Source organism: Crocuta crocuta, unplaced genomic scaffold (genome assembly GCF_008692635.1).
Source record: "Crocuta crocuta isolate KB4526 unplaced genomic scaffold, BGI_CrCroc_1.0 scaffold646, whole genome shotgun sequence".
Taxonomy (NCBI): Eukaryota; Metazoa; Chordata; class Mammalia; order Carnivora; family Hyaenidae; genus Crocuta; species Crocuta crocuta.
This window is the reverse complement of record NW_027530851.1, coordinates 1,055,056-1,081,884: the sequence shown is the minus strand read 5'-3', so window position 1 is coordinate 1,081,884 and position 26,829 is coordinate 1,055,056. Positions and strand designations below refer to the sequence as shown.

The 26,829-nt window shown below is 35.0% G+C and overlaps 1 protein-coding gene across 1 annotated transcript in view; it reads right to left on the bottom strand.

The window, feature by feature from the left end:
• The window catches only part of THEMIS (thymocyte selection associated), a 179,128-nt gene extending 152,524 nt beyond the window's left edge, over positions 1–26,604 (bottom strand). The window contains exon 1 of the mRNA XM_077769437.1: positions 26,299–26,604. Coding sequence (XP_077625563.1) covers positions 26,299–26,389 — 91 coding nt within the window. The 5' untranslated portion in view covers positions 26,390–26,604. The remainder of the gene's footprint in view (positions 1–26,298) is intronic.
• Between the last annotated feature and the right edge of the window lie 225 nt (positions 26,605–26,829).

Here is a 26,829-nt window from a genome sequence, read left to right as displayed (position 1 = left end):
CATTTTTAAATCTACTCAACAAATAAACTGAACGCATGCAATGTGCCAAACAGAAGAACTATGTTAAATACTACTGATATAATGGCAAGTGGGCTCAACCTTCATGAAAATTTTAATACATTGGAATAAGAGATATTAGTCAAAAAATCATACAAATATATGATTACACAATGATAATTACTATGAAAGAAAATTGCATGAAGGGAGAAAGGAACTGGGCTGCTGGGCTCTGAGAATAGCAAATCCATACTATATTTACTTATTAAGTCATTCAACAAACATTTATTGAGTATCAAGCATACTAATCACAAGGTTACAGTGAAGACTTATTTTCCTAACCTCACATATGCCAGTCTTAAAGGTGAAGAAGCTGGCAGCCTAGAAATGCCAATGGCTACAAACAAAAACAAAAGCTCCAACAAATCCTATTCTCTCTAGCTAAAGAATAAGGAAAGGAACAGACTAGTAAGAAAAACTTTTAACATCACCACTTTACCACATTAGAGAATTTGGCTCAGTACCAGGAAAGGATGAGTGGAGACCTTCAAATCCCACCCTTGATGAGTATAATTAGACACTCACCCACCCATTGCTGGGGTGGTGTCAAAAAAGGCAGAGTTGAAATGGGACTTACATTTTTGTGAGCCAGTAATAAGCTCCCACTCCTGTCAGGGAAACCAGGTAGAAACAGTCTGGACTTTCATTCTCACCCAGAAATACTCAGGTGCCCTATCCCCTTCCCACTGGGCTGGTGTCAGATGTCTAGTGAAAAATTAAGACTTTCGCCACTGTCCAATGTAATGAGGCACCTCCCCACCATAAGGCCATGTGAGTGATAGTAATGAGGCTGTACCATACCTCCCATCAAGAGTGATGTTGGTGAAGGCCTAATGAGAAGCCATTATTCCCGCTCTGGCACACAATAAGAAGGATCCTTTCCCTTTCAAGTGTCAACAGAGGATAAAGGGGGAGCCTGAACTTATAACCCCACCTGGCAATAATGAAGCAGTGCACACCATCCCCTGAAGAAACAATAATCAGAAACAAAACAGAAAACTAAAAACATAATGGTAGACTTGAGCCTTGATATATCAGTGGTAACATTAAATGTAAATGGTCTACATATATCAACAAAAAGACAGACATTGACAGAGTGAATTCAGAAACATGATCTGATTATTTGCTATCTACAAGAGATTCACTTCAGATATAATAATATAGGCAGGTTGAAGAAAATGGATGAAAAAGATAGATAATGCAAAACGTTTATCAAAGGAAAACAGAAGTTGCCATATCATCAAAAGGGATGGCAAACCTCAAAGCAAAGAAAATTACAAGGGATAGAGAGAGACATTACATAATGATAAAAGGGTCAATCTAACAGGAAGATATATCAATCCTAAATGTATATATGCAAATAACAGTTACAAAATATGTAAAGTAAAAACTGATATAACTGAAAGGAGAAATAGATAAATCGACAATTATTGTTGGAGACTTCAACATCCATCTCTCAACAATTGATAGACATACTAGACAGATTATCTTTAAGGATAGAGAAGGACAACAGGATCTAATAATCTACATTTATGGAACACTATACCTAACGACAGCAAATACATACTGTTTTCAAGTGTGCACCAGAGTATATACCAAGATATCCTGTGCCATAAAAAAATCCCAACAACTTTAAAGAACTGAGTCATAGTATTCTTTGGCCACAATGAATTAAAAATCAGTAACAGAAAGATAACAGGAAATTCTCCAAACACTTGAAAACTAAAAGCCATATAATCTGTGGACAAGAAAAAATTATAAAAATGCTTAACAGATTAATGGTTGAAAGGGGTTAAGAAAGGGATCAGGAAAGTGAGAAGGAAGTAGGTGTAGCTATAAAAGGACAACGTGAGGGGCACCTGAGTGGCTCAGTTGGTTAAGCGTCTGACTTGGGCTCTGGTCATGATCTCACACTTGGTGAGCTTGAGCCCCATATCCGGCTTTCTGCTGTCAGCACAGAGCCCACTTCAGATCCTCTGTGTCCCTTTCTCTGGCTCCCTCCCCTGCTGGTGTACACTCTCTCTCCCAAAAATAAACATTTAAAAACGGGGGCAACATGAGTGATGAGATGATAGAAGTGTTCTGTATAATGAATAGATCAATATCAACATCCTTGCTGTGATCATGTACAATCATTTTGTAAAGATGTCACAACTGAGGGAAACTATGAAGGACACATGGGATCTCTGTATTATTGCTTATATTTGCATCTGAATCCTCAATAACCTCAAAATACAGGGTTTAACTTAACTCAGTGTGTGTGTGTGTTTACAATCTCAAAATAGTTCAATTTGAGTGTGTGTGTGTGTGCGCGCACACGTGCATGTGTGCACTATGCGTGTGCTGCTGTGCAACTTTCCACATCAGTGCCAAACTGAGAAAGCCTCAGACACAGAAACACATTCAGTGAAGATGAAGTAGTAGAAGCAGCCTGAAGAAAATGTATAACCACAAAACTGCAGCAAGTGCTTAGGAGAGTCATGATAGCAGACAGAGGCAGAGGCCGTGGGTTATATTAATATTGGAGAGCATGTGGGCCTCTTTCACCTTTGGAGCCCCTCAGAAACTCCAGAGCAGCACTCTCCAACAGAACTTTCTACAATGATGGACATATTATAATTTGAGTTGTCCAACGCTGCAGCTAATAGCCACACGAAGCTCAAATGAAACTAATGTAACTGAGGAACTCAATTTTTAAATGTACTTACTTTACTTATTTTAAATTTATTTTTTTAATGTTTTACTTATTTCTGAGAGAGAGAGAGAATGCAGGGGAGGGTCAGAGAGAGAGGGAAACACAGAATCTGAAACAGGTTTCAGGCTCTGAGCTAGGTGTCAGCCCAGAGCCCGACGCAAGGCTCGAACCCACGAACCCTGAGATCATGACCTGAGCCAAAGTGGGATGCTTAACTGACTGAGCCACCCAGGTGCCCCTACTTATTTTAAATTTAAATAGCCACATACAGCTAACGACTACTATATGAAACAGAATTTTCTTTTTCTACTAAAAAAAAAAAAAGGTGGGGGGAGAGACTTAAATGAGAGCCTAGATTTTGTTACGGGTGAAGTGCTTCAGAGCTTTGATAACTTGGGCATCCTTGTAGCACCTCGATTGTCCTCTCTGGTTAATGACATCAGCAACAAACAAAGTACAATCTCTTATATATGTAATAGTTAATATGTGATTATTGCCAAAAGGAGTCAATGTGGATGGCTAGGTTATTAATGATGATAGAAAGGGCACTCCAGAAAGTAAAAATATCACTTTTCAGATTTAAGTCAGCATGTGTTAGAAGATTATCTGACATCGAGTATCTTTCCAAGATGATCTGATTACAAAACAAAAACTCAGTAGTTGGAGAAAACTTAACAGTAGATTTGAAAGATTTGAACTGCAGGCAGTACAGTGTTATTGCACTAAGAAAGTTCTCACAGGGTCACAGGACAGGGGCCACCGGATGAGAGCCTGAAATCGAATGGCGGCTGCAAACCTGAAATGGACCTCCATGAACTCGCAAAAGTAAGGGAGAAAAATGAGACCAAAATAACTTCCAGACTGCGAAGCTGGGGCACTGAGAGAATGATGGGTGCTGACAAAAAGACAAAAATGGGAAAGGAACAAGGAGCTCAGGTCTTGATACACTGTTTCTATTGCCCAATGATTATCCTCCGGTAAAGACGGTCCTATCTAGTGCCTCTTAAACAACAGTTTGCCGATGGGCTGCACAAAAATTAATTGGGAAGAATTTAAAAATCCAGATTCTTGGGCTATATTCCAGAAATTCTAAATCTGGTTTTCCAGGGTGGAACCCAGGAATATGTAATTATGTTAAAAGTTCTCTAATAGATTCCAAAGTTTACTTAGGTTTGAGAAATACTATTACAAATTGCTAACTAGTTACAGGGAAATCAGGACTACAGATGTCAGCCTGGGAAATCATACAAATTTAGGACTTACATAAAACTGTAAGAGAAAAATCAAAACAAAAGCAACTCTAAGGAGAGCTCTCCACTGACAGCTAGAAGAATAGAGCATCTGGGACATGTGTGAAGATAAATGTTTAATATTACTATCATGTGCATGTAATTTATTTCAAACTTCAGCTTAGACAGTGAAATACATATGTGTGCAGTCATTAGTTTTAACCTACAGACCCCCTGGGGAAGAGATGAGGTAAATGTTAACATTTTAAGTACAACTATCAGAAGCACAAACCCAAGGTGACTAGTTAATATACAAAAGATTAATCAAAAGTCCATATTCTTTAAACAATTACCACAGGTCTCACCTACATGTATCTCCTATTAACACAGAACTTTCTTAATTACCATAATGAATATCATTAGTAAGACTGCTTCATTGGTGAAAGGATGTTCAAGATGTGTTGATTAATTCCAAAGGTAACATAGGCATGTCTGTTCTTGCAAAAGGGTATAAGAATCTAGTAAGTTCAATATAGGCCCTATGTTGCACAGCCCTGGTTCAGCGGCTGAGTCAAAGTCGTTCTGACATTAACTAGAAAGGTAGCTGGACTCCAGTTCTGGAATATTGCTGAAGTCTCTAATGAACCTTTTCTGCAAAGTGCTATCAGAGCTTATAAAAAAGACAAACTGCTGGGACTACATCAAGCTGACTCTCAGGTCATATAACTGTTTTTATGCCTGATTGCAAATAAGTGTTTCACATTTGGCAACATTTGATCTAAGGTTTTCTTTTATTGTATGAGAATCGTGTGTTTCGAAGGCAACCCACATCTAACAAACATAACCTAATAATGGTGAGCGACCAAATCAATTCTGGTCAGTTTGCAACAAAAGTCACATTCTCCAGCAAGTTTGACATGATTTTTTAAAAATTCTCATTATAGGATGAAATTAATATTCATCAATGGGTTACTTCAATAATTGGAGCTGCTGAATTTTAACTGAGCAGTGAGCCTGTGGTTTTTTAAAAAACATGATGTTTTCTTAATAATTCTTTTTTTTGTATTCAAAGGAATATAAATTAGAAAAGCAATCAGCATGAAGCCCAACAGTAAAAAATACAATGCTACAGGTCACTTGTTAGATGAATGGCAACTATCAGTAGTTAATTTTACTGTCAAATTTTTAATGAGAATTTGCAAATGAATGGCTTAGTATTCCAAGTAAGAAGAAAATGTTCTTAATAGCAGAAATTACAATTTCTATTCTTACTTCTATCTTCAGTGGTTACTTCTATCACTCATTTAAGCTTAAAGCATGTATTACAATAACAAGAAGTTTATTAAATGTCAGCTTAAAAAACGTCTTCTTTAAGATAATGTTATCTAGATACTGGAAAAAAGTTCTTTTAAGTATATCATCTGAAAATTCAGATGGTCTAACAGTTTACAGAAACTATCAATTCATGAGTGACCGCATAACCTGATGAGCATATGTTACTATAGAGTTTGTCATGACATGGAATTTATTGCACAAAAACACAACTTTGGACAGGTCTCTGACTATAAAATAAGGTTAGTTTTGTTGCTCTAGGATGGTGCCTCCTTCTAAAAACAGTAGGTTTACTAGAAGTGTAGAAAATTACTTTTTTTTTTTAGGGGCGCCTGGGTGGCTTAGTCGGTTAAGCGTTGGACTTTCGCTTAGGTCATGATCTCGCGGTTCGTGGGTTCGAGCCCCGCGTCGGGCTCTGTGCTGACTGCCAGCTCAGAGCCTGGAGCCTGTTTCAGTCTGTGTCTCCCTCTCTCTCTGACCCTCCCCTGCTCACGCTGTCTCTCTCTCTCTCTCCTAGAAATAAATAAAACATTTAAAAAAAGATTAAAAAAAAGAAAATTACTTTTTTTAAAAAATGGACGCATTATTCAGGGGCGGTGTGGGGGGGGGCATACGGAGAGAAAATGGATTCTTAGGTCTCTTAGGGAGGGAGGGTGAGTAAGCGGCTTCTGCCATTGCTGCTCTGCGGCCCTGGGAGAGGCCTGGGGGCGGGAGCGCGGCGGCAGAAGGGCGGGCGGTGGCTTCTAGTCCCCACCGCCTCCGGCTGGTATTTGTGGAGCTGGCGTTGCCCGCTCCCGTTTCGACCTGACGTGTCTCGCTGAGCTCGTCTTCCAGAATTTACAGCCCGCCCTCCCCAGGGGCTGATCTTCTGCCTCACACTTTCTCGACGGGGCTGCCTGCGTGAATCCACCTCGTGGGCTCCGAATCTACGCGCGAACCCGGAGCCCACTCCCGTCCCAACACCCGCCGGGTCTAAGCCAATCACTAGGGCCACAGCCACGTTGTTCTCCTGAGTTTTTTAAAAAAAAATAATGCAACGCCTGTATAGTTCATCTGGATTTTTTTTCCCCTGGTGTCATCTCCATTATTATTCCCTTAATTAATTATCTGTCCTTTATTCGAAAGAAAAACTTGATGGCAGCGGGTTTTATTTTATCGCTCCCCCCACCCTGCCCCATCTTGTTTTACTGCAGTACATAATAGGTACTCAAAGGATGTTACAGTTAAAGAGCATCTGTAAATGTATCCAATCTCATCTGGCTGATGTACAAAACGGAATGGAAGGGAGGCAGGGAGGATGGCAAGAGTAAGGGCTAGCCTGTTTCTGACCTAAGTTCAAATTTCCATTATTGTCAAGATTCTATAGATTCTGTTAACATGCTCAATAGTTGCTGATTTTTTTTAACTTCTTTAATAAATACATACACTGCATTTAAATAGGAATATATTTAAATTAGTAACTATGTTATTATTTTTCAAAAGCAGAGTGGTCTTTGCCAATGAATAGTTAATTCAAAACTCAAAGGATTTGATTTCAGGAGTTCTGGAAGAAATAGTTTAAACATGTTTTAGGCTTTTCCTGACGTCAAATAGGGAAGTAAAAAAAAATGTTCTTGGGCTTGTGGTTAGAATTCACACGTTGTTTACAGGTCAGGTGTTCTTTTCCTAACTGACACAAATGCTGAATCACTAAAACCAACCCTTCTAACCAAGAGTCAAGCTCCTTAGATTTAATCACTGTTTATAAGAATCAAAAAATTGGCTAGCCAACCTCATTACATACATTAGCAGAAAACTTGCTCCATTTTCCAATAAATTATTTTTCTTTAAAATAACAAAATCTTGCTAAATAATGACTGTTCCTTACCATTTAAAACACTTTATTCCATGTGAAAAAGATATGGTTCTTATCTAAGGAAATTTCATCTCATCGTTTTTGCTAAAATCTTGGTTTTTAAAAAGGTGCAGTGATTCCAAATATTTAGTAGGAGTAAAAAAAGCTGCTCCAATTAAAATGTAAAATTTTTAAATGCAAGAATTTGGATATTGTGTCAAAGACATTTCTAAAAATAATTTTTCAGCTGTTTTTACACATTACTTGAAGTTACTTTCTCTTCCATTTTCAATACTTACTCATTAATCATGTAGAAGTGCCTAACAAAAATTTATCAGTACCATAATAAACAAAACATAAATCACTACACTCAAGGCAAAAGTTTTAATTTTCTCTTCCTTTTGTAAATCTTGTTAGATGTGAAATAATTGACCAGTAATTTGTACCTATTAAAATGAATTTAGGTAATCAATATTCCAAATCAAAATGCCCATTTCACAGCATTTGAAAATCTAGCAAACAATACAATTTTTACTTAATCGCTTTCTCAGTCACTTGTTTATACTTAAAAAATGAAGGAAGCACATGAACAATCTGTATTTATATGGTTATACGCAAAACATATGCCAGCATTCCATTTTTTAACTTTGTATTGCATATCAAGGTTGGTACTTAACAATAAATAGGTTGGAAATTTTTAAGTGTGAACACTCCACCGCAGATGTGAATAATGTACTCCATTGTACAAAACTGTCCACATTTTGCAACATCTCCACTTAAAGAACACAAAAAATTTTCCGGCAGTTATTTTCCTCTACACATTTTGTATATAATACAACTGAAATTACTCTCTTCTGAGCTTCTTTTGTTTGGTTTTAATGTACTTATTTTAGGACTTTTTCCTAAAAATAAGGCCTGTTGGAGCTAAATTTTAGGGGAAAACATATTCCATTTCAGAACACAAATAAAAATGCATTGAACTTTTAAAATTCTTTCACATTTTTAAACTTCAAATATTTTTATTCTTATTTTTTTAATGTAATGTTTAATTACACTCAAAGGGTAACTTCTTTTTGATTTGTACTACATGGCCTGAGGGCATCCTGGGAACATAATTACACAGTGGCTGAAGTGTCAAGTCTGAGATAACAAAAAAGGGTTCCAAAGTTTTTATGGAAAAAATATTTAACATAGCATCATTTCAAACAGTATTATGCCTCAAAAGGAGGAGGCTACAAATGTAATTTTTGCATATATCAACAGATATAATTTCAATATATATTTTTAAATGAACCTGAATGTTGAAGTTTTCCAAATTCTATTCTGTCATTTTGGTGTTCAACCATATGCAACTGTCACAGAGCAAATTTATATTTAATAAATCATTATCAATTTTAAATCTGGAGATAATAATAAGCCTTACTTAATTTTAAAGCTCAGATATAGGGGCACTAAGGTGGCTCAGGAGGTTGGGCCTCCAACTCTTGACTCTGGCTTAGGTCGTGATCTCATGGTTCATGAGATGGAGCCTCCTGTCAGGCTCTGCCCTGACAGTGTAGAGCCTGACTGGAATTTTCTCTCTCTCTCTCTCTCTCTCTGCCTTTCCCCCATTTGTGTGCTCTCTCCCTTTCTCTCGCTGTCTCAAATAAACATTTAAAAATAAACAGTCAAAAAAAGCTGAAATATAAAATGTTTTCAATTTTGACCATTTGTGAACTAAAGCTGTCCTGAATCTCAACAGCAGTTTCATACATGCACGGCTCAACAGAACATACTACAAACATAAAGAAAAATTCTACTTTATAAATTTAATGCTTATCTTTAATAAATATTTAGAAATATAAGTTCATGTGGAAAAATACTCATACTCTTTTCATTTAGCTAAAATTCTTTCTTAAAAATGTGCAACCCGTATTTCATTAGATTTTTACATAATTTCATTCCCCTTAAGTCCACATGAAGCAGTGTCAATGTTGTGAATACATATTACAAAGAGAGAAAAAACGTTTTTCTTGTCTGAATATTTAAAGCCTATGAAATATGAACAAGTGTGAGTTGAAGGCAATGCTATAATTTTATAATTTGCCCTGATTTTACTACCATGTCTCTAGCTGAGTAAGCCTGAAAAAAATTAAGTTCAACTAGCCATAAAACAATTATTGTCGGCATTAAAATAGGTGTGATTTTTTGCTATATGAACCCTTACAAATGCATCAAATCCATAAAAGTCATGTTCATATATTGCACAATTCACTAAGTATCCTTATTCAATGTACTTTTCCAACCACTTGTAAATTATTTAATGTCATACTAATCAAATTGTAATCATAGTCATTAATCAGTAATAAGTTATTAAGACACAAAACAACCTTTACTTTAGCAAAGCTATTTGTAGCCAAATTGCAGTAAATTGTTATAAAATTTCTTAAAAACACCATGGTGTATAATGATAGGAGTCACTACAGAATTTCATAAACTCTTCAGATGGTCAGAGCAAGGAAAAACTTGAAGTTTTATCTTTGTGCCATTTATCTTTGTAAATGATATGGAAATAGGTGACTTTGAAAATAGAAATAACAATAATATCATACAAGATACCTCCAAAGAGTAAATATCTTTAGAAATATAGTGAATTAAATAATTTACATAGGATTATATGTGTACATTTATACATATGAATACAAAATTGTGTATAAATGAGCATATATAAAGTTTTATTCATATATGTTGTATTAGATATATTTATGTATAAACATATACATATATAAAATATATTTATATATAAATTATAGTTGCTTACACATCCAAATCTATACACAAAGGGCATAGCACAGTGTTTGGTCCATAATAAGCCTTTAATATATAGGGCTATAATTATAATTAATAACCTAACCTGCTGTAAACTATGTGCTGAAAGTAAACATTTATCCCTGACACTCTCTTAACCTAGTGCCCTATGTCATTTTTTTCAAAACCAAGCTACCTTACTTTTTCCTGCTTCTCCTTCAACGAGGAAGAGAATTTGGGGTTTTTTTTGCATGTTTTTAGTTGTTGGTGTTTTGGGGGTTTTTTTTGTTTTATTTTGTTTTCTTTTGTTTTGTTTTGTTTTCCTTTTTGGATTGACAGGCTCCTCCTCTTTCCATGCTCCCATACTGGTATTCATTGAGACCCGCATATTTCTTTGGACCTCACATATGGACTATAGGACAATCCCTGAAATAACAAACCCCCTTTCATCCACTTACAAATCTGTAATGTTAAACCTGGAAAGTTTACTACTTCTTTTACATCAGGTGCACATTTTTGGTGGTTCAATGTTCATTTGCAACTGAATCTTCTATAAGGGCTTCAGATTCATTGGACTATAACTGAATCATGCTTCCATCTGCAAAACCACTGCTGCTCTTGTAGTAACTCTTTAAAGTGATATGTTTTTGGGGCACCTGGGTAGCTCAGTTGGTTGGGTGGTTGACTTCGGCTCAGGTCATGATCACGGTTTGTGGGTTTGAGCCCCATGTCAGGCTCTGTGCTGACAGCTAGCTCAGAGCCGGGAGCCTGTTTCAGATTCTGTGTCTCCCTCTCTCTCTGGCCCTCCCCTTCCCATGCTGTCTCTCTCTCTCAGAAATAAATAAAAGATGTTAAAAAAAATTAAAGTGACATATTTTTTAATCATCTACCATGTTTACTTAGTCCAGAAACCTCAGATCTGTCATCAACTTCCCCCACTTGCTCACTGCTTTTCATAAACTGTCAAGTTCAGAAGATTCTATCCAAAAAGACCATGGATTCTGTTCTTTCCTATATCTATAGCTGCTTTTAGCTTCTGGTGTTTGTCTCACATCTAGACAAACTGCATGGATGTGATAATGTTTTTTGCCTTAAACATCTCAGAAAGTCTTCAGCTTTTTCTATAATTTTCAGATTATTTACAATGAGTACGTTCTACTTTTATAATCAGAGAAACACACTATAAAGATAACATCTTTTGATAAATTTCCTATTGACTACAGAATAAATTCAATACCCTTATTACAATTCAGAAGCCGCTTAAAATACGTCCATGAATTACCTGATTATCTACTATACCCTGAGCTGTCCTTGGACCATATTTTGAACATTCAAACTTCTATAACATCCTAAGCACTTTTCTCTTATTCTGAGAATTTCTTATTTATTTGTTTATCTTCCATATAGGCTGCAGGTCCCAGCAAAAAATACCACCCCTCCTGTTAGGCTTTCTCTGACTTCCTGTGCTCTCCACAGTGTTCTCAAAACAGTTCTTGTGTAGTAGAGCACCATCTGCATTGTTTCATAAATATTTATTTTAAAAAATCTACCTCCTTTTACTGACCTATGGAGTATTTAAGGGCAAGGACCATACTTTATTCATGTGTAGAAGGAAGAAAGGAAGAAAGAACACAAGGAAGAAATGAAAGGAGATAGATATGTGATTTTAAGGAATAATTTCCATGATTTTAATACATTTTGGGAGGAGAAATAAATATAGCATTTAATATATTCAAAACATGGTACTTAAAAGTTTTACCTCCCAAAAAGGGAGAAATACCTTCATGGTATTTAAAATTTTCTATAAGAAACACTTGGGACATTATATTTATGGCTTCATTTAAGCAAAAACTCTGCTCTGACTTCTGCAAATGTGTGGTTTCATCAGCATTGTCTTTCTTGTTAAACAGTGAAAAGAAATGGGTGATGGTATCTAAATTCATTGTCATGAGAATTCTAGCATTGCTTTAGTTGTTTTTGCTAATTTAAATTGCTGTCTCCAAGTTCTCAATTCTTCCAAGAGTAAAATTCTTACAATGCCCAGAAGGCCCTTCTATGATTCTCCACCATTTCCTCATTGATATAATTTCTGGCCACTCTCCCTCTCCTTCCAGTCTCACTGCCTTCTCACTTTTTCTGAAATATGATAGTACATTCTTGTCATAACACTTTGCTGAAGATGTTCCCTGAGCTTGGAAGGCCATTCACCCAGATATCTGTTTAACTCCCTCACCTCTCTCAACTAGAGTCTTTTCTACCTGAGTCATTCCCATCATTCTTTGTAACTGTGTAGAAAAGTTGATTAGTTCTTCCATTACTCAAATTTAAGGCTTTAGAAAATTCTGGCTAACTCAAGTGGATCTCAGATGTAAAGATAAGAAATGAAACTCTTCTAAGAGACAACTATGCAGTAAAAGGTTAACTCCATGGATTTGGAATGCTCACACCCTGTAAATTACAAAGAAAGGGCTACCTCTTTGACAGGCTTTCAAAAGATAAAATCTAAGTCCTTGGAATATCCTGCCAGGAAAAAGTATTTCTGTATATCTGGATTCTTGGACTACACCAGATAGTGTATGATAACAATGTGATTTATGATGAATGCCTGCTTATATTCGCATGGGTCCCAGATCACACTGTATCACTTGACCTCTGGAGACATTGGAGCCTCATTAGTTAGAGTCAGTCACACAAATACTCCAGGCCAATGTGACTCCTCCAATAAAAACCCTGGACACGAAGGCACAGGCCAACTTCCCTAAACTGGAAATACTTTGTTCTGTGATACATTAGTGCTAAGAGAAGTAAGCTCTCTGCATATATTTCCACTGAGAGAGGACAACTGGCAGCTTGTGCTTGTTTTCTCATGGACTCTGCCTTTTTCCCTTTGCTTACTTTAATCTGTATCTCTTCTCTATAATCATAACTCTGTGTTCTGTATTTAAGAAATCATCAAAACTGGGGGCCATCTGGGAACTCCTCAACACAAACATAGGAAGAAACTTTTGTGATCTTGGGGTAGTAACATGAGAATAAATGCATTAGCCCTAAAGAAAGAAAATGATAAATTAGACTTCATCAAAATTTTAAATCTTTTTGCTTTAAAAGATAACATTAAGAAAATGAAAAGACAAGCCACAGAAGGGAAGATAATATTTGCAACTGTATATCTAGAATACAGAAATAATTTTTATAACTCAATAACAAGCCGAACAAAGATGCGCAAACAATTTGAAGAGATATTTCTTTCTTTAAAAGGACAAATTGCTATTAAGCACAGGAAAAAGGGTTCAAGATCATTTGTCATAAGAAAATTAAAGTTAAAATTACAATGAGATACTACTGAACATAATATAAAGATAGATGATATCAGGTTTTGGTAAGAACTTGGAGAAACTGGAATCCTCATACATTGTAAATGGAGATGCAAAATGATACATTATTCATAATGTCTCCAAAAGGGAATAATAATACAAGTGTCCTTTAACTGGTATTGGATAATCAAAGGTGGTGTATCCATACAATGAAATATATTTAGCAGTAAAAGGGAGCAAAATACTTTTTCACGTTACAACATGGATGAACCTTAAAATCATGCTAAGTAACAAGAGTTAGATGCAAAGACTATATATTGTATGATTTATTTTATATGAAACATCAAAGAAAGGCAAATTTATCGACAAAGCAGATCACTGTTTGCCCAGGGCTGGAAATGTAAGTTATAGTTATTGGCAAAGTGTTCAAGGGACTTCTTTGAGAAGATGGAAATGGTCTACAATTGTGGTGGTCGCATAACTCTATAAATTTACTAAAGATCACTTAATTGTACACTTATACAGATGAATTTTACAGTTTAGAAAATTATACCTCAATTAAAGTGTAAGAAAAATCTTGTACGAAAAAGCCGAAAAACAAACAATAAATAAATAAGTTACAGACTGTGTAAGAAAGAGATAGGTCTTCTGCTACAGAAAAATGAAGAACATAATAAGGATAAGGAATATAAGGAAAGGAGATGGGAATTTTGCAGTATCAAAAAGGGTGGTCAGGGTTAGCCTCTAGAGAAAGGAGCTAGCCAAGGTGACGTCTGGTAGAAGAGCTTGCCAGCCTCAGGGAAGAGCATAAGCAAAGACAGAAACATATCCCCAGGTTTGAGGAAGAGTGCAGAGGCTTGTGGCATGAAGGAAGAGATTGGTAAACGATGAACTCAGATAAACAATGGCAGCAAGGAGAAAAAAAATACAGGGCCTTATCACTCATTGTAAGGTTCTTGTTTTAAGAAAAAATGGAAAGCTACTGGAGGCTTTTTAATAGAGAAGTGGCATAATCAGATGTACAATTTCAAAGCATGACTCTGGAGGCTCTTTTGAAAATAAATTTTAGGTGTGAAAAAGTAGAGAGGGAGGAAGCAGGAAGACAATCTCAGAGTCAGTGAGTCCAAGCCCCATGTTGGGCATGGAGCCTACTTATAATAAATTTTTTAAAAACAGTTAAATCATAGTTTCATAAAAATTAGAAGAGCATACATCAAAATATTAATTGTATTTCTTTCTTTGAGGAAATTATTGATAATTTTGTGCCTCTGCATTTTCCAACTTGCTAGCCATGTGTATATACTATTTCTATAAAGCAGAAAAATAATTTTTTCAATATCCAGTTCACTGAACATGATCATAATGTAATCAAACTTCTGTTTTGCCAAATTTTTAAGTCAAAATGGTTACATATGTGAAGTAAACAGTGATAAGTGGTAGCAATATGAAGAGCAGTTAAAGGAGCAACAGATGTTTCTTGACCACAGAGCAGTGAACCCATGCTCCCATTAACATGCAGTAGTATTATTACCAAGTAACTTTCCTGGCATTATGAGACTCTCTCCTGTGTTTGTCTGATGCCTGATTTTTGAAATTGATAAGCACAGTTCCAGCCATGATGAATATAACCTGTATCAACCAGGAAAGTTACAGTTATGCTCACATAACAATCTCAAAGACTTAGAGATGTTTTTTAAAATGTTAATTTATTTTCAAGAGAGAGAGCAAGAGTAGGAAAGGGGCAGAGACAGAGAATCTAAAGCAGGCTCCAAGGTGTCAGCGCAAAGCCTGACACAGAGCTTGAACTCACCAACTGTGAAATCATGACTTGAGCCAAAGTCATATGCTTAACTGAATGAGCCACCCAGGCGCCCCATAAAGGGAATTTCTTATTCCATGACATGGCCACTACAAGTGGGTGAGGGCAAGTTATCTAATAATTGTAGTCATTTAGGGACCCAAACTGCCCAAGATTCCATTTTGACATGGTCTACCAAGATGAAATCTATTAAATTATGAACTGGTTTGTAAAGTATCTGCCTCCAAATGATATACATTATTTCTGTTCTCATTACATTTGCCAAAGCAAGTCCTATGGCTACAAAAGAATTGCAACCCTATGATGTACTCCAAAGGGAAAACTGGAATAAATGAACATCAATTATTTTTTATTCTTTAAATTTGTTCCTTGGTCATAAACTATTCTTTCAAAGAATTGAGCATGGGATGATGACACAGGTCAAGTTACCTACAATAATTATTCATAAACTAGCTTACCCAGTGCTTTAATCAGGGATTTGTGATGGCAATTATGTTATCTCCTAATATGGATCTCTTAAGTAGGCTACATATCCCACAAAGTATTATGAGTGTGAGGTAAGAGAAAATATGAGCTTCAATTCATGTTTGTTTCTACATAAAAAAATAAGAAAATTAAGCTATCCTAGTAGTTAATAGAAATGTTTGTAACATTTCATTTTAAGTTTGCTAATATTTAATATTAAAACATCTTAGGGGTGCCTTTGTGGCTCAGTTGGTTAAGTGTCCAGCTCTTGCTTTCGGCTCATGTCATGACCTCATGGTTTGTGGGATTAAGCCCTGTGTTGGGCTCTGCACTGAAGTGTGGAGCGGACATGGGATTTGCTCTCTGCCCCTGTCCTACTCACATGTGCTTTTTTTCCTCTCTCTCTCTCTCTCTCAAAATAAACAAAAAAGAAAAAATTAAATTAAAAATCCTAGTTTATTTCTACATCAGATGGTCATGTAAAACATATAGTCCACAATATACTGAGTTAGATTGGGAATTCCAAAAAATGAGAGTTTAAAGAATGTTCTAATCAAGAGAAAGGTATCCGTGTGCACCGTTGGTGAGAATCCAAACTGGTGTGGGCACTGGGGAAAGCAGTATGGAGGTTCCTCAAAAAATTAAAAATAGAACTAGCCTATGATCCAGTAATTGTACTACTAGGTATTTACCCAAAGGATACAAAAACACTAATTCGAAGGAATACATGCACTCCTTTGTTTACAGCAGCATTATTTAAGATAGCCAAATTATGGAAACAGCCCAAGTGTCCAGCAATAGATAGCTGTATAAAGAAATGTGGAATATCTTACACACACACACACACACACACACACACACACACAGGAATACTATTTTGCCGAATGAAATCTTGCTGTTTGCAATAACATGGATAGATCTAAAGAGTATAATGCTAAGTGAAATAAATCAGTCAGAGAAAGACAAATACCATGATACACATATGATTTCACTCATATGTGGAATTTAAGAAGTAAAACAAATGAACAAAAGGGGGGAAAAAGAGACAGAAACCCCAAAACAGACTCTTAACTATAGAGAACCAATTGATGGTTACCAGAGGAGAGGCTAGCGGGATGATGGATAAAACAGGCGAAGGGGATTAAGAGCACACTTATCTTTATGAGCACTAAGTGATATATATATGAAACTGTTGAATTGTACACCTGAAACTAATATAACTTGTATGTTAACTACACTGAAATTAAAATTTAAAAAAAAAACTGTCCTAATGATTCATTTACTTGCAATACTTCCATATAATGAATTTTACAGGAGTCAAGTTAAGTTGATTTAAGAATTGTTATAATCTTATTTTAAATATACTAACTTTCACAAAATAGACAATAACTTTGCAAGATGTTGACTAAGACACTTGAGAATTGAAGACTGCAGGGCCTAATAAGATGAAAATGACAGCATGACATATCTATTCCTAGTACTAACTTGTCATTAAATGCATCTAATTCCTACCTATAGAAACTGCCAATATCAAGCTTATGAAGATTATTCCACATATAGATTGACAGCCACCAACATTAATGAAAATCTGCTCTAAGCATATATTATATACAGTACATATTGTTAACTTTATCTTTACTTTATCCTCTTATCATTCTTATTATTATGTATGTTTTAGAATGACCATAAATATCAATAAAGAAAATACATACAATAAGGGTACGAACTCATTTTTTTTTTTTAACTGATGAAGCCTGTGTTCAAATTAAGTCTTGATCACTGATGGAGCATTCCAGCCATGAGCTCACTCAGTGTCCAGAACTGATTTTTCAATTGTCTACTTGAAATTTCCATTGGACAAATAACATACAAATGTATATTTCACATGACCAAAACAGAACTTTTGCATTCTCACCAAAGCTTCCCTCCCCTGGTCTCCACAACTACTCTGTCAAATGCACAAACATGTATCTTCCCTTAAGACTTTCCTTTCTGCTTTCTTCTGTATGTTCTAAGTCACAGGAATATTTTTCTCTTCTTCAGATACACCAAGCTCTTTTTCACCAAGCTCTTTTTGTTCTCCAGATGTTTGCATTGGCTGTTAACTCTGTTTGGAACACTCATCTCCCAGATATTTTCTTGGCTAATTTCTTCTCAACATTCAGGTCTGTGCTCCTAAATCAGCTCTTTAGAGTGGCTTCCGTGATCATCTTCTGTTACAGGCTCCCACCTGCTTGCCTGCTCTGTACCAGATTATGTACCCTATGGCCCTCAAGGTCTACAATATCTGTATCTCCTCACCTCGTCAGCCTCCTCTCCCACCACATACCCCTCAGTTGCTCTGCTTCATCCTCACTGGCTTCTTTGTGTTTCTCAATTAGATGAAGCAAGTTGTTATGTGTTTTGCACTTGCTCTGTCCTTTGTAGGAGTGTTCTTCCAGATAGGTGCAGGCTCATTTCCTCAGTTTATTCTGGCCCCTGCCTAAATTTCACCTGTTCAGAGACACCTGCCTGAATCACCCTCTCAAAAGATATCTCTTCTGTCTGCTTCAGTTTACTCTCTATCTACTTAGTTTTTCATGGCACTTGTATATATTTTAAATCTATCATCTGTTTGTCATTTGTCCCATTCACTGGGATATAGGCTCCAGTAGAATAGGAGCTTTGCATCACTCCCCACCTCCCCCCCACCCCCCGACACACACACTGTAATTCTAGCCTGCTGAACAATCCCAGATCAAGTTTTTGTTTTTATTTTGTTTTCGGTGCAAAAAAATGTGATTTTATTCAAACATGGGGACAAGACCTGTGGACAGAAAGAGCTGTACTGGGGTTGTAAGGAGTGATTGATTATATACTTTTAAGTTGGGAGGTTGGTTATGGAGAGCATAAGTCTCTAAGGAATTTGGAAGCAAGGTTTCCAGAACCTTGCAGGATCATTTACTGCAAGTAAAATCTAGTAAAATCTTAGTCATGAGACCCTTCAGATGTATATCAGCGGGACATATTCTTCGAGGGTGACAGCTAATACATATCTTGGAAGGGGATAGAGATAAAAGAAGTTTCCAAAATTATTTTCATATGTTAAAGAAGACTTACAGGATCTTGGAGGTTGGGCTAATGTCAATCTAAGGTTGCTTTTTGCCTCTAGCAAAGTATTAACATCCAGGCAGTTGAGTTCCTGGAGGAAGGTCACTCTAATAAAATATTTTAAATTTATATATGCTATTCCATGCTGAAACTCACTTGTTTCTCTATAAAACATGTTGCTATGATCATTGCAGTATAATCATTATTTTTGTTTTTACAATTATATTTTAATTTAACTCTAGAGGTCAGATGTTCATGTACATTATATGTTGATGCATTTTGCTCAATTGATTCCTAGAAAGTCTGTAATGGTTTACATACACACTGGTCGTGTCTCCTTTCATTTCTGTGCTTTCATGCCTACATTGGGTTTTGTGAATCTTTTTAATATCTGTGGTCTAAGAGGTGATTAAGAATAATTTATTGCTTGTTTGTGTTTTAAGGTTAATAAATTTGAAAATATTTTATGATTCTGGCATGCAAAGTGCCCTTTACATATTTTCCCATTAAAAATTTTTTATTCATTTTTATTGTTACTTAATGATTTTTATACACATTTATTTTTTAATAAAGAAGTTTTCTTGGGGCATCTGGGTGCTTCAGTTGGTTAAGCATCTGACTTCAGCTCATGGTTTGTGGGCTCAAGCCCCGCATGAAGCTCTGTGCTGACAGCTCAGAGCCAATACCTAGTTTTAATATATTCTTCTAGGGCCTCTTTGTTTTTATTGTTAACATTTTAACTTTTAGTGTTTTTTTTCCTCCTTATTTAATTTATGTTGTTATATTTAACAGTAGTGGAATTCAAACTAGTTGTATTTTACTTTTTAGAAATGGATAATCAGTTTTCCTCATTATATGCCAACATTATGGTAACCGTAATAATAGTTAAGATTTCCTGTGAGATTTCTATGGCCAGTCATTTTGCTAAATATTTTATATACAATAGTTCAATAAATCTTCATATCAACCTTCAGAGTTATGACAAATCCTATTTTTCTTGAGTGAGGGATGAGGCAAATGTCAAATGTTAGAAGTCAACTGAAATTATCTATCATTTGTAACAGCCAGGAGGCAGTTGAGTTTTTAACTCACAGTTCTATGCTTCATAATAAGGTTCTTGAGCAACATGTTATTAAAGTAGCATTCAATCCAGTGACAGATAGCCTCATGTCAGCCTTTGTCAAGTTCCCTCAAGCCTCTAAACTCTCTTGTTGTGGAGTCATGATGACAGAATAGGCAAAACCTGGTTCTACGCTCTATACTGTTACAAGAAGCCAAAAAAAAAAAAAAAAAAAGGATAAAGTATATATTTCCCTGCACTAAAAACAAGAGACACCAAAATGCTGAAAGTAGATGCTTAGAAAAAGATATTCCAAAAGAAACCTGGAGAAATAATATTATTATCCAACAAAATAGAACTCAATAAAAAATCAATAAAAATAGAGTAAGAAGATATAACCCTCACTAACATAGACACAGGCAACAACTCAGTCTCAAAAATATGAAGCAACAAAAGGGAAATAAGGAATGAACTAGAAATCCTGTTGAAGGATTTCTTTTATAAAAATCTCTTGAGAAAAGCAGATGAAAAATAAGCAGAGCAAAATTTGAATCAAACAACTAAAGACTCAGGTTACTTGGTATATATGGAGAGATACCAAACAACAAAACATTTACTTTGAGCACGTGTGAAATATTCCAAAGCAGGATATGTTTCATACCATGAAGTAATGGAAGACTCAATCAATTCCAAAGAAATAATATAATGCAGACTATTGTTTTCTAACAATATACAATAAAATTAATTAAAAGCAAAAGACACTAAAAGAAATCCCGTATTATCAGTAAATAAATAAAAAAAATAGTCATTGGGTTGAAAAGAAATAAATATATTGTACTTTGAACTGCATAACAGAAAACACTACATGGTAAAGTTCATGAGAAGCTGTTAAAGAAGCACTTAGAGGAAGATCTATAGTTTTAAATTATAATCAAGAGAATCAAGAAATGTTTCTAAAATGACTACTGATTCAACCTAGGAAACTAGAGGATAAGCAAGGGAGCAAACAAAAATGAAAGAAAATAATGAAAATTAAGTCCCAAATCAACAAAAGAAGAAAAAAATAGAAAATACTAACAAAACCAAATTCTGATTTCCTCTTCCAAAACTTCTGTGGTTGGTCATACAGGAGAATTCAACCAAATTTTAGGAAAGAGATTAAAAGATTTTTTTTGCAAATTACCCATAAAATGGAAAACAACAAAAACCTCTGTAGTTAATTTTAGGAAGCTAGTTTTATCTTAAATCTAAAACAGATGAATTTATTAGCTCATTTCAATTATGATTAAAAGCAAAAATCTTAAATACAGTATTAAATTTCTACATTGTATTCCAAAAATGTAGATATAATATGAAACGATTCTTCAACTCAAAAAATCTTTAAAGGTAATATATTAACAGACTAAAGAAGCCAAAGTAAATCATTATCTTATCTATGAAGAGAAAAATATTCATTGGATTCAATATATATTTATTATGAAAACACCTAGCAAGCAAGGAATAGATGAAAACTTCCTTAATTTAGTGAAGGTTAAATACCAATTTTATTATTTTTTTAAGTTTATTTATTTTGAGAGAAAGAAAGCACTAATAGGGGAGAAGCAAAAAGAGATGGAGAGAGAGAGAATTCCAAGGAGGCTCTGTGCTGACAGCTGGCTGAGAGCCAATGAGGGAATCGAACCCACAAACTATGAGATCATGACCTGAGCCGAAATCAAGAGTTGAATGCTTAACCAACTGAGCCACCCTGGTGCTCCAGGTTAAATATGAGTTTTAAAACATTACACTTAAAAAGAAGGAAGTTTTGATGCATTTCCTTGATGATTAGGAATTAAACAAGGCTTACATAATACTGGAGGCCCAGGCCTACACTATGAAGGTAAGAAAAAAAAAAAAAGGTTGTAAAATATAGTAGGAAAGTGATGCAACTCTTGATACTTTCTAATGATATCAGTATCTATTGCTTTTAGAAAAATCAATGAAATAAAAAAGAGGAACTATTAGAATTAATGAGTGTTCACTAGTACTTGCATTCCTTACTTCAGTGACAGCCAGTGAAAAAACAGAGGCTATACTGTTATTAGTCAATATAGCATATATATATATGTAAGTGTATGCATTCTAGGCAACATTGTCTTAAACTCTAATACATGATCTAGAAGATGAGTTTTGCTTTTCTTTTTCTTTTAATGAGAGAGAAACATTGCTCATAGATGTGAAGATCTTACTATTTACAAGTTGGAAGTCATAATTTAAGAGATCTCTATCAGAAGTTCCAGCTCAGCATGGCTTCATTAAGAATACTACTAAATATTTAAATGAGAAGTAACACCAAATTTGTACATCTTTAGAAGAATTGAAAATGACTTTACCCAAAGAAGTTCTAGTAAGTTCAGTATAACAGTCCAAAAACATGGATAGGACATTACAAGAAATAAAAATTATAAGCCATTTTCTTCTCTAAAGAGATAAAAAATCTTAAAACAAAAAAAAAATAGTAAACCAAATTTAGTGTTATGACCAAATTGGTTTTATTCCTCACATTTTAATAATAAATCAATATAAAAATATATTCATCACAAAAATCATAGAAAGAATTGGGATTAAAAATTATTATTAGAAAATTAGACATTTCTTTAACTTAAAACAAACATACTTCATGATGAATTATTGAAATTTTCTCTCTGTGGTTATGAATGAGCAGGGGAGTCTTTTATCATTACTCCTATTCAGTATTATATTAGAAACACTAGTCAGTTCTTTAACTGAAAAATAATATGATAATTGGAAAGAAAAGATAAGATCTGTCAATATCCATAAAATACATGAATGTGTATACAACAAATCCAAAACAATCTAAAGATATATTTTTAGAATTCAACAAATATAACAAAGAGAAAATGAAAGTTTCAAAAGGTACTACTTATAATGGAATGAAAAAAATCAAATTAAGAATAAAAGGAAGTACAAGAACTCCACACACATAAAAAATATTAAGTGAAAAGAGATCTATGTAACTAGATAGCTATGTCAGTTTATGGATGAGAAGGCTTAATTTAAAATAGTGCCAATTCTCTTTAAACCAAGGCATTGCTAAGCAAAATGCCAAGAGCACTTTAGTGGAAGTTGGGAAGTTAAATGTATATGAAATGTATATGAAAATTCAAGCTGCCCAACTTGAAGGAGAATAATACATTGGAAGAACTTGTTCTACAGTATAATTCTCAAATTTGGCGGCATGTTATAATTATCAGGGCGATTTTTCAAAACCTCATGGTGATACCATACTTATCACATAATTAAATCCTTATCTTTTGAGGAGAGATCCAGGCATCAATATTTTCAAAATATACCAGGTGTTCCATGTGCAACCAAGTTTGAGAACCACAGCGTTTATAGCATATTATCATACATAACATAACATAAATTATGTATTCTTGCAAACCTGCCTTAATTAAGATAGGGTAAAATTAATGTAGGAATAGCAATTAGTTGAATGCAACAGAATAGAAGCTGTGAAAGGAGAATAACGCATGTATGGACACTGTTTACGAGTAATGGAGCACAGTAAGGCAGTAAGAAAAAGGCAGTTTTTCAGTAATAGTCACTGCACCAATAGAGTGCTCACTGCTCCATAGAAGACAAAAATAAACACTAATCGCAACCTCAAATTTTATATCAAAAAAATCAATTTTAGTAGATTACAGATATAAAGGAGGGAGTAAACAAATGGAATAGATGCTAAGAGAATATCTTCATGAACTTAGGGTAAAGAAAATTTTGACAACACACAAAGAAGAAAATAATTATAAATTTACTACATTAACACTAAAATTAAAAACTTCCATTCCTCGAAAGGTTCCATTTAAGAAATGAATGTCAATCTATGGACTGAGAGAGGACATTTGCAACACAGGTAACTAACAAAAAACTGACAAAGGATCAGGACCCTCCCTCTCTCTCTCTCTCAGTCTCTCTCTCTCTATATATACACATATATATAAATCCAATAAATCCAAAATGTGTATATATATATATACACATATATATATCCAATAAAGAATTTATATTCTTTATAAAATTTATAAATTTTATAAAATTAAATCAAATTTATAAAATCCAATAAAGAAATGAGCAAGAGACATGAACAATGTCTTCATAAAATAATTTCCTAGATGCCTGGCTGGCTCAGTCGGTGAAACATGTGACTCTTGATATCGGAGTTGTGAGTTTGAGGCCCATGTTAGGTGTGAAGATTACTTAAAATAAAGTCTTAAAAAAACAGCATTTTTAAGAGGTCATTAGTCACCAAGGACATACAAACTAATCATGAGCTACCCTTACACACTCAACAGAATAACTGCAATTATGAAGACTGATAACATCAAGTGTTACCAAAGACATGGAATAATTGGGACTCTCACATACTACTGGTGGGAATGCAAATTAGTATAATTACTTGGGAAACTTGTTTTTCATTATCTATCAAGCCTGACCATATACACACCATATGACATGGCAATTCCACTTATTCTTATACCCAACTGAATGAACATACATGTGAACACACTTGTACAAGAATGTTAACGACAACATACAGGTAACAGCTCCAAAGTGGAAATATACCAAATGCCCGTTAACAATAGAATGGATAAATAAATTGTAGTATGTTTATCCAACAGACTGTTATACACACCAAAATGAATAAGCTATATAGAACATCATGGGTTAATTTTACAAAGATAATGTTGAACATATACGCCAACCAGAAAAGAATACATACTATAATTTTTCATTTGTATAAAGTTCATAAATGGACAAAAGTCAGGATAACAATTACCTTTGGGGAAGATGGTGGGTAATGATTGAGAATGGGCACAAACTACAGCTTTCAGAATATTTGCAATTTTCTATTTCTTGACTACAGTAGTGGTTATATAAATGTGTTTACTTGTAAAAACTCATCAAGGTGTGCACTCTTTTCTCTTAACTGAAGTATAACATAGTAGTGAAGTAGTAAAGAATGAAGATGGTCGGAATATGGACACACATGTCACATTCTTTTGTGAGATGACATAAAGACATCAATTTTCCTCAAGTTAATCTATAAACTCAATACAATCTGATGCAAATTCTACTAGGATTTCTTAAGTAATTAATTTCTCTAAAAGCATAATTAAAAGATCTATGAATAGCTAAGCGAACTTAGAAAAAGGGAGCTAAAACAAGGCAGTGGTCTATAAATGAAATATATTTTGACACTTAGCCTGGAACTATTGTTACACACATAGGGTGATGTGGGCATGGCCAAGAAAGAAACACGGATGGAATAGAAGAAATATTTCAGAGACAGACTGATCCAGATGTGAGTACCTAATATGATCTAATAGTCACACAAATCAATTGGGGAAAATGACTAGCTTCTTAAATGGTACTGGGAAATCAGGTTTATTATATGGAAAAACCTAAAACTGGGTCCCTCTACACCATATCACAAACTGTCCTTCAAATGGATTAAAAACTAAATGAGAAATATAAAACCGTAAAGTTGATATACAATAATAAAGAAAAATATCTTTGTAATTTCATATGCAAAGCTTCAAAAGCACAAACTATGAGACAAAAAAAATGATTTGGGACTGGCTTAGGAACAAAGATACATTTCATGATATTGTATACATGGAAAAATATGGTCTGATTCTGTATAATCAATTGACAAATGAATTAAAAACAATGCAAAGCTGATGCTAGCAGAGGGGTGTGTGTGTGTGTGTGTGTGTGTGTGTGTGTGTGTGTGTATGTGTGTGTGTGAACTATATCTGATATTTGTCAGTCTTTATTTCATAGTATATATCTAACACATTATTTTGTCTCGAATGGGAAAGATTTGCCTACCAGCAGTTATTTAACTTAATTTTCCAGTAGTGTGCCTGGATCTAATTCTACTACTGCCTCAACCTTACCACTCTTGTGACCAGAAATATGTATTTTCCTAGAAAATAACTCTTTGTCTTGCGTGTATTCAAACTAACTCCTTGAAGATTATAGGGTACATATTATAGGCTTTAACATTCTTCTACTGAATCAACATTGTAAGTCACATCAAAACAAACATACTTATTCAATAATCTTAGTTAGGCCACTACAGAAAAAGTGCGAGAAACATTGGCATGAGCAGCATTGTGAAGTGGTTAAGAGCTTGGTTAGTTTTTCTTTCTAAATACTGTGCTTTTAATAATTGTTTTTGTTTTTGAAAACACTAACTTTTTTTATATCCTAGAAATATAAACATGGATAGCGACTTTTCACTCTTGAAGTATAACCCATTTCAAAAAGGCAGAAATAATTCACCATTCATGTTGGACTGTTTGAAGGCCTCCAGAAAGCTCAAGCTTTTTGCTCAATTCCTTTTCCCTACATACCCCAGAGTCTTATCTAGTATCTTTTCTCTAGCACTCTTAGATGATGACTGTTTGTCAGTTACCTTCTCTCTTTTGTGATTACCTTCCTTTCAAAGGAATTCACTTATTTTCTATTAAAATTTCCCCCTCCAGTTCCCAAGAGTATATACCTTATAAGAACTTTCTAGCCAGCCAAGAGATAGGAGAATGCTTACCTTCAAAATAGATGCCTGACAGAACTTCTAGAACCCTGGGGAGGGTCCTGAGGTCAAGGGAATGAACGAATTCCTCCAGCGTCATTGCCATCACTTTGACTTGGGTCTTCTGCAGACGTGGGACCTACAAAGCTCCTGGCTTCTGGGCGTCACTTGTCTGCAGCTATTGTCTCCCTTTCTCATCCCTCCCTCAGGCAGGCAGGGATGTCACACTACAGTCCAACCGGGGTGGAGTAGTTCTATGTGGGTAAGACTGTGAAGAGGGAAGGAGCAGGCAGGGGACAAAAGGTGTGACAGCTCTTTTTGTTCTCATTGTGGCTTCATTTCCTTCTGACACTGAAGTAGAACAGGATGGGGGGGGGGGGTTGGTGAGCATATCTGAAAAGACAATGTTAAAAAAAAAAATGAGAGTTAACAGTAGCTTGCTCTGTCTGTTGCCAGTCCAGGTGTGCATCTACAACAGCGGCAAGACTGTTTGGAGTTAGAGTTGCTTGTGGCTTTTCAAACCAGAAAAGAACAGGAGTACAGAAC